Source organism: Rhinatrema bivittatum, chromosome 9, assembly GCF_901001135.1.
Source record: "Rhinatrema bivittatum chromosome 9, aRhiBiv1.1, whole genome shotgun sequence".
Lineage (NCBI taxonomy): Eukaryota > Metazoa > Chordata > Amphibia > Gymnophiona > Rhinatrematidae > Rhinatrema > Rhinatrema bivittatum.
In genome coordinates, this window is record NC_042623.1 from 32070938 (window position 1) to 32080329 (window position 9392).

Genomic DNA, 9392 nt, shown 5'->3' on the forward strand with positions numbered 1-9392 from the left:
CATGAGCTCTGGCTGCTTTGCCTAATACTGAAGGTCACCTTAAAGGGTGGAGCACGCTGTTTACTCTGTAAATGGAACATAAGTTTAGCTTCAGCAGGACTTTTATTCTAGATAGGTCCAGTACAAAGAGCAGGAGTCTGGACTGATCTGGGTATGTACAGGGAAGTACAATTTCCCACTCTTTTTTTCTGTTATTTGGTAAATCATTTCTTGTACACAGACACTGACTAATGGATCAGTCTTCTTGAAAAGTACAATGAATTGTTTAGAGGCTATAAAGAAAAGCAAAAGCACCATATTTAAAGTGGGAATATCTCTATGTATCTACTTTTAATCTTGTTAATACTGCATTTACCATTAACATCAAACACACCTTACAGTTTACTTTCTTAGCCAAACTGATTTATATTTATTCCCAATTAGCATCTCATCAGCTGTTGGTATCAGGGCTACCTCGTGCACTTCATGAAACAGATCAGCTCAGTTCTGCCATATTGGATTTTCCAAGATTACTACAGCAGAGAGCACACATAGGAAAAATAGTCCTCATAGTAAAAGGTCATGGCAAATTTTGTTGAAAGGTTTCTGAATAACTGACTACACTGGTCTGCACCATGATATTGGCTTTAACAATAAAATACAAAATAAAATATATGACCTGCAACTGTACATGTAACTGTGCTAGCCAGAAAGGGGTGTGGCTAATGCAGTCTGCCGCTTTGACCTGTTCTGAGAGATAGATGCAATATAAAACAAAATGCTATATCACATCAGTTCACTAGTTATGGCCACTGCATTGGCTGATGTCCTAGAAAGCTTTTTCAAAACCTAAGCTGATGAAACAACGTTACGTCCACTCAGATGGGTAGATTCACCCAAACTCAATCTGTGGCAGGACTAAAGACCCAGGAAGAACTGAACCTGCTCTGACTTCTAGCCCAGGGCTTTCAAGAGCAAGCTGCAACATAATCTCCAAAACCATCACTGCTTGCAGCTTGGCTGAACACAAAGAGTACTGCGGTTTGCCATGCTTGGGCTTGTCCATTCGACATCACTTCCTATTTCAAGATGACAAAAATCCGTTACTGCCATGGACGGCTGCTACCTGCAGAGGAGTCCATACCTTCCTTTAAAGAGCTACTCCTGGTATTTTTGTCTACCCTTGTTACCCCCTTAGAGGTTTGGGTTTTTTGGGGGTTTTTTTTTAGCAGCAGTTAAAATAGTCCAGAAAGAAAATACATTTCATATTTTTAATTTAACACTCACAAATAGTACTTGACATCTGAAACATCATAAAATGCAATCAGGAAAAAGAATCAATGAAACAAAACTGGGGCAGTGGGTGGAAGCTTCAAAGCATCACACAAGAGGAAGGGAAAAAAAAAAAAAGTGTCTGCTTTAAAGAACTCCCACGGCAGCAGACCTACTACACATGCCAGTCCAGACTGAAAGAGGTTGTAATCAGAGTCAAAATGGGAGGACAAACCTTCACATAGCACATTTCAGCCAGACTGCTACGGAACTTTTATGTATTTTTCTAATTGCTTTTTCATATTAAAAAGTAGCGCTCGTCACATACTTGCTCACTTTTTGAGCTGAGCAAGGGCTCTTCCCAATCATCTCTTCTTCCATAACCCAAATAATCCATTTACTAAGGCTTTCAAAATTAAGAGAAAGATACACTTAAAAACAATTTGGGAGTGCGTTGCTTTAAATGCAGCCAGAGGACTCCAGATTTTCCCAAATGCGTGGCATTGCTCTTCTACCTATTTTATGGAATGCAAATTCCTATGTGCCCAACAAGAGATGGGGACGCTGCTAGTTTACCGACCAGGAATAGTGGAAACAGCATAGTTCAGAGAGAAGAAGAGCTGACTAAAAGTATATGTAAGAAACTACATACTAGAAAAAACATTTATAGCAAAGGTTATCCAGTGATAAGCAACCAAATTTCCTGATTCAAAGTCTGTGATCTTCTCCCACCCTTGCAGCTTCTCCTAAATAATCCTGGAGTAAATGTAAAAATTCTAACATTGTCCTATTACCATTTTTCCAGAGTATTTCACAGCAAGAAAAGCAGAGCCTAGAGAAACAGGACCTCAGTTAAGCATTTAAGAACGGCAAGAAGAGGGATACAATTAAGGTAAAAGCAGACTACTTTTATAAAATGTGGCTTCCAATTTGCACCAGTTCCTCCTTACAGTCCCTTCTGCCTCTTTCCTAAAGAAATTAAAATGCTGAAATTACAGTATGTAAAGGCCAGATCTCCATACTCTGCAGCATAAAATAAGCTACACTTCAGTGCTTTTCAGTTTTAAAAACTTAAAAAAAAAAATTAGAAAGCCAACAAGTATAAATCAAAATGTATGCAGCATATCCCAGATCTCTGGAGGAATTAGAATACAAGTCATACTGCTTAATGGACACAGAATACAAAGCCAAGGATGTTGTCATTTCTTAAACCAGCATCATTTACTACTCATCATACAATGATCCTAACATTTTGCTTTCCATTATTTCGACACTAGAAACTCACTGATAAGAGAAGAAAATGTGATTTTTTTTTCTGCAGCATGAGAGAATTTCACATGCCAATCTCCAGCCTGTGTGTTTGATCTTTCCTGCTTCAGCTTGAAAATTAGAGAAATGCTTAAATTACAACTAGACAAACAGATCATAATACATACACCACACTGTGTGTTTATGGGGAGAGGAAAGCAGTTCCTTTATATCATATACAGACCTAGCATATAAATGACATGGAAACAAAACCACTAGGTCCTTGCTTATCGCAAGTCCTCAGCAGAAAACATGCCCTTGGCTCGGCGGAGGATGGAGTCCTTCGAGGCATCATAAGGGTGCTCCTTGGAGGGGATCTCCAGGACAGCCGGGATAGACTTGTGATGGGCATCGATAGCATGGCGGATCATTTCAGCAATGAACTGGTTGATGAGGATAATCCCAATGTCATCCCTGTTCAGAAAACTCCTACACAAGATGAGATGAAAGAAGAGAATCAACATGGGAGAGAACACAGTTTTTCTCCAGAACAGTACAATGTCATATGTAAAGTATCAGAAGGAGGCTTACATAAACAGATTCGAGGGATTTGGGGGCAAGTGTATCGATGATCTTAAAGGTGGCCAAATAGATGGATAAGGCGACAGCAAAAGCCAGAAGGATGGTTGGATGTACAGGGAGAGAAATGGTCAGCAGAAAAAAAAAAAAGATATTGCACCTGTAATAAAGCCTTTGGTGAGACTTCATTTGGAATACTATATACAGTTCTGGAGATCACATCTTCAAAAGGATATAAACAGCATGGAGTTGGTCCAGAAAGAAGGCTAATAAAGGTCAGTGGTTTTTGTTCTGAAATATATGGGGATAGACTTAAATACGTATATCCTTAAGGAAAGGCAAGATAGGGGAGATATGATAGAGACATTAACACCTCCAAGGTTTCCATGCAAGGGGGTAGGCTGCTTTCCAAGGAAAGAAGGCTCCAGAACAAAGGGTCATAGGATGAGGATGAAAGGGGACTGATTCTGGAGTAATCTAAGGAAAATGTATTTACAAATAAGGCAGTAGAGGTGAAGAGACAATGACAGTACCTGAATTCAAGAAAACAAGGATTCTGTGCTGCCTGTGTTTTGTATTCTGGATACAACTCATAGTGTTTATGGTACACAAGCCTCTGGCTTTTCTGTTCTTGTTTGTGCTAAAAACAAATGTGAATAACCGCAATCCCTTGCTGTAGGTCAAACTAGAGGGAACTGCTCTGTCCCAGCTCTTCTGTGCTTGTGCTGCTTCAGTTCTGCTATTCCTCAGCCCATACCAGAGGAAATGTAGCTAGAAATGGAGGCGTGGGGAAGGACAGATAAAACTTCCTTTTTCATGTGGGTGCAATCTTTTTAAGAGTAATAGGAATTTATTAAGCACTGGGATAACCTCCATGAAACCAGCGGTTACAGTTGAAACAGCAATAGTATGACTGCATCAGGCTTCCCAAAAGGTATTCGGGTAGCCTGCGGAGAACATAAGAAAATGCCATACTGGGTCAGACCAAGGGTCCATCAAGCCCAGCATCCTGTTTCCAACAGTGGCCAATCCAGGCCATAAGAACCTGGCAAGTACCCAAAAACTAAGTAATGGTTACAACCTTAATAAGTGGGGTAAGGCTGCAGTTGATTTCCAGGAAGGCCAGGATAACCTACACAGAGGGACCATTGCTGAAACCCAAACTTTACTGAGCATGGGGAGGCAGGATGTTTTAGGCAGCAGACATGGAAGGCATTCTGGGTGCTGGATTAAATATTGGTCTTGCAGAATCAAAGATGACAATGACAACACCTGAAATGGTGAAGGCCAGCACATTAACAGATTTTGAGTATGCTTGGGACAAATATAGAGGGCAGTGATAGGAAAAGGATTTAGCGGTCAGGCTAGATATGGTAGGGTTGGGGATAGGAGGGGAACTGATGCTGGGGTTGCATATGGAAATGTATTTGCTCACCTTCCTAAAGTTGAAAAATCTCAATTGAGTAGCCTGGATGGACCAGCCTGGTCTTACCTGCTGTCATTTACGGTTATTGAATATAAAAAAATGAAGTTTTTTCCCTGTTATCTTAGTAGAACTCTTGACTTGTAAAGTTCTTGGGCTTTTTCTGTTAAATTGACAGCATTCAGGGTTTTTACTCTATCTGCTCTTCTTTTATGATAATGGTTACTTGGAACACTGGTAGGATGATACTTTTATGATGCATCCTCATCTGTTTTGCTGGTGCTCACTCATTCATTGTTTGCTTCTTCATTTTCCAGCCATCTTGGGAAGCTTTTCAGCTAACCTTTTGAGTCAGATAGGTTGAAATGTCTCTTTAGACTGTTTTGGATCTGCAAATTTCTCATAGAAACATAGGCCATATGGTCTTTATCTGCCATCATGTTTCTATCTCGTCTGCCCACCCTCACCAACTATTCAGCTATACAATCCCTATCACTCCCTCGTTTATCCCATGCATACAAATGATACGGTGTGGCAAAACATTCTTGCACCCACGCTTGGAGATTTTCTTTTCATAATACCATAACCTAGGCATTTTCAAGGTCAATGTATAAAAGCATATATGTAGGCAATGCTCTCTTACATAGTCTTAACATGGAAAATTTGACCACACCATGGATATAGTGGAAGACAAAGCCAAGCCCAAAACCCACCACCAGCAAAAATGCTCCATATCTGCTTATATGGAGAAGCTGTAATTTGCTAATACTTTGTACCTGGAAGGGAAATGCAAGTGCTTGCAACTCATACAGCAGTTCCATTCTTACTGCAAGAAAACTTCTAAAAATACATAAAGCAGAACTTTTCCCCACTCATCTGCAAAAGGAAATTCATGTGACTGTTGACTAGTCAAGCAGCAACAAACTATTAGGAAAAACTTAACTGCAGCTAGCATCATCAAAAAGACTGCTCCTAGAAAGTCTCAAATACTTTCAGCTAAAAGAGTCATTTTCCAGCAGCCCAACCGCCTCACCGAACTCTGCTCAACTGAGTTTTTTTTGTTTTATTCTTTTCCAATAGTTATGGCACTAAAAGAAAAATTCTAAGAGTCAGGGATGTGCATCACTCTCCCTACATGGCTCACTGATGTTAGCTGGAGTGTTGTGCCAAAACCTGTTTTCTTATGGGGTAGTCTCTCTCCAAATGGGTTAGTTCTGCACGTATTATGACAAGAATGAACATCACTATAAACCAGGATATACTTGGTATAATTTCAATTTCTCAAACTGGCTGTTAGTGCTGGCCTCCTTCTGGAGTTCATAGGGTATAATATGTATAGGCAACACCAAAATGCACTTGGAAGTTCTTTTTAAATCAGGCTGGTGACACACACAACTGGAACTATTTCTGTATTTTTCTACTACATTTTCTTGGTCTCCGACTGAATTTCTAAGTACTGGAGTATATGTCTCGCTCTCCCCCCCACCCTGTGGAAAGGCCAAGCAAATCCAGGCTCATTAGCCAGTAGCTATATAGTCACAGGTGTACCATTTAGGTTTGTGGCTGTTCCAGCCCCAACCAAGGATGAAAATCGCACACCATCAGCAGCTGTTATTTCCTTTGACACAGTGCATGATAAATGCTTTGTTACACTATAACGTTCAGATTAGGGAAAACCAAATTCATTTTAGAGATTCCTTTAATTGTGACCAAGCTCTATTAAGGGCTTGGTCGCCACTGTTGGAAACAGGATGCTGGGCTTGATGGACCCTTGATCTGACCCAGTATAGCATGTTAAGCATTCTGTTGCTGACCCAATATTTCCATGGGGCTATAAGATTTGAAGAATATTCATTCATAGCAGCTAACCTAACAGCAGTAGGAAAACAAAGAAACAGTAGGTGGACCATTAAAAATAAAATCCCACTGTTCTAATTTTTGAGAGGCTGTGCGCAAACTGACACGGGTAAAAGTAATATGACTACAGTGAAGCAATCCTCATTCCATGCCCAACTGGGACAGATCCAAGCAAAGAGGCCTGGATTTATCGATAGGCACACTACGCCTGTGCCTTAGGTGGCAAACATGAGAGGTGCAGCAGGCTGGCTGAAGAGTTGATGCCTTCTATTTGTGCTGAATCTCACTTAAGAGACTACAACCCTCTGTTTCCTGATCAAACCCTTCACCTGCAAGGCAGCATGTAGGGAACAGGACAGAAGGCACAGTGAGCCTGCAGTGAACAGTAGTCAGAACAAATGGAAATCATTTAGGGGAGGGTAGAGATCACTAGAAGGGCTGAGTAGAGATCACTAGAGGGTGAGGAATGGGAGGGGGATGAGAGGGGTCTGGCTGAGGAGTGTGAGAGAGTGGAAGAACTACCAGTGCACTGGAGGCAGGCTACTTTTCCATGGGCCACCCTGTATAAGAGGGTAGTGTTAGTGTGTGTGTGAGAGAAGAGGAGATTGGTGTCAACTGTGTGTGTGTGTGTGTCAGATTAAGTGGGATGTTAGAGGATCCTCCCTTGATCTCAGATTCTATCCCCCACATCCTAGAACCTCCCTTCCTTCTCCCCAGATCCTGAAACCTAATTTCCCAACCCTTCCTCTCTCCTCCAATCCAAGAACCTGCCTCCTCTTCTACCATCCCAGATTCGTAATCTTTCCCATCCCTAGTCCTCTTTCCTTCTCACATTCCTCCCCTCTTTGCCTCATCCATGAGATCTTCTAAACTGTACTGATACTTGAGAGCCCTTTTCCTCACCCAATAAAAAGAAAACTTTTTTTAGTATTCAGTTTAAAAGGTAAAACAGTTTACCAATTTGCTTCATAATTCTTTTTGTCATAGAACCCGAGAGGTCGCCGTTGTCTAACCTTTGGGGGTGGGGGTGGGGGAGAGAGGTCCAAGCGGACGGGAGCATGGCACGACAGCACCAAAATCCTAAATCCATAACTGAAGGGACCATAGTGAGACCTATACAAGCCGGCACACGCCGAGGAGAGGAGCAGGCAGAGCCCAGACTCGGGCTTCTCAATTGCTCTCCACCCCGGGACAGTCCCCTACTTTTCTGGACCCATTACTCGAACTCAAGCTTCGGCCTCGCAAGCGCTGCCCAGGCTGCTGAAGCTTCCCCTCAGCGACCACAATCCCCACCCCCGCTGCCCCGCAGCAGACGAATGAAGACGCCCGCGCTGCGGCCCCCTCTCACCCTCCGCCCCCAGTCCGGTTTCTCATCACTGAGCCGAAGAAGCAAAGGCCACCCCGCACTACCGGAACGTTTCTTCTATCTCGGTGACGCTCGTCTCCTTCTCCACCACCAGGAAGTTGGGCTTCCGGTTCTTGTTGAGCTCCCCGACGCCGCCGAGAAGGAAGCCGGTGCAGGTGTCCTCGTCCCCGATCACCGCGATCAGCTTCCCCCGCATCGCCATCCCGGTCGGGCTTCAGACTGAGAGAGAAGGGAAAGCAGGGAAGGCGCTTCCGGTACGCGCGCGCGAGCCGCTCTCGTTACCCAGCGACAATTATCCGACTCGACTCGCGCTCCCCGGCTCAGTTTTCGGAGAGAATAGTAAGAAGAAGGAAAAAAAAGGATGTCTCACGCGCCGCCGACAGACCAACTGACTTCCCGTCGCCCAACCGCTTCCAGAAGCCGCTCAGCTACTGTCACGTGACAGCACGCGCACTTCCTATCTTGAGCTTACGCTGGGCGGTGGGGGCAAAGCATTGACGTTCCGCATGCGCGGTGCGGCACAGGGGCGGATGGGCGGGCGCGTGGCCGTTTTGGGCAATAGCAGTGCCCCAGCCACTATTGTACATGAAATTTATGGATGGCTCGAGCAGTGGCAACAGGGTCGGTTTATGCGAGGCCAAGGCAAGCAGGGCAACTGTCAGGGCCCATAAGGTTTCCCCTTGACCAAACCGAGTAAGGTCACCGAGGCAGAGCTTCAGGGCACCTGGCACTGTCTGGGCCCAATCCTTCGTTTCCTCTTCATCCAGTCAGACCAGTCCGGACGAGTGAATAATGCGCGCCAACCGGCAGCTGGAGATAGAGAACAGCAGGCTCGCCGATGTCACAGCTTCTGTAATGTACCTCTGTGCTGAGGCTAGGCTCCCGCTGTTCTCTGTCTCCAGCAGATGGTGGACACAGGCCAGGTGAACAGAAACATGGTGGTACGCAGCTCCTGAGGTGTCAGATGATTTCTCCCTACCTCAGCTGAGCGATGGGTTTTCAGCCATTGGCTAAGGATGGTCCCTTTTTGGCCTTTTGGTTGGGATTAAATGCTGTTGAAAGGAGGATTAATGCTTTGTCTTGATCCCAGTGGGGAGATAATAATTTAACACTATTAACATTTTGCTACTGAAGAAACTGGAATCACAACCCTGATAGAACTGTAGGGAAGGAAGATGCATGGGAAATTCCTATACCAACAGATTAAAGGCTTAATAAAATAAGACGGATAAAAAGAAGGGACATAAGGTCATGCCATCCTGTCCCTGAGGCTGTGGGTTCTGTGGTGATCTGTAACAATGCAAGCAGGAAGTGTCCAACAAACTTTTTTTCTGTGCATGCCTTTACTCGGGTAGCTCTACAATATGCTAGGCACATCAGTATCTTGGTACTAAACCTTCCCTGAGTCTGGGGATGTAGACTCTTTTCAGCTGATAGTGGCTACTGCACAGAGCATTGGTCCACTCACAATAGTAATCTTGCACTGGCACAGGAAGTTCCCTATATGTACCCAGATCAGTCCAGACTCCTGGGTTTTGCCTCCCTGCTAGCAGATGGAGACAGAAAGTTTCACTGACACTGTACATAATTCAGTGTGCCACCTGCAGTCCCTCAGTATTTCTCTGTCTCCAGCAGATAGTAGATGGTGTTAAAACCTGCAGTCTGGAG

At 44.0% G+C, this 9392-nt stretch overlaps 1 protein-coding gene across 1 annotated transcript; it reads right to left on the reverse strand.

Moving 5' to 3' along the window:
- Window positions 1-1236: 1236 nt before the first annotated feature.
- On the reverse strand, window positions 1237-8179 carry ATP6V1F (ATPase H+ transporting V1 subunit F). The gene is made up of 2 exons (XM_029616072.1): window positions 7769-8179; window positions 1237-2988 (listed from the first exon to the last, which is right to left on the reverse strand). Exons 1-2 carry the CDS (start codon window positions 7924-7926, stop codon window positions 2787-2789), a joined length of 360 nt encoding a protein of 119 aa, XP_029471932.1. The 5' UTR covers window positions 7927-8179; the 3' UTR covers window positions 1237-2786.
- Window positions 8180-9392: the final 1213 nt, after the last annotated feature.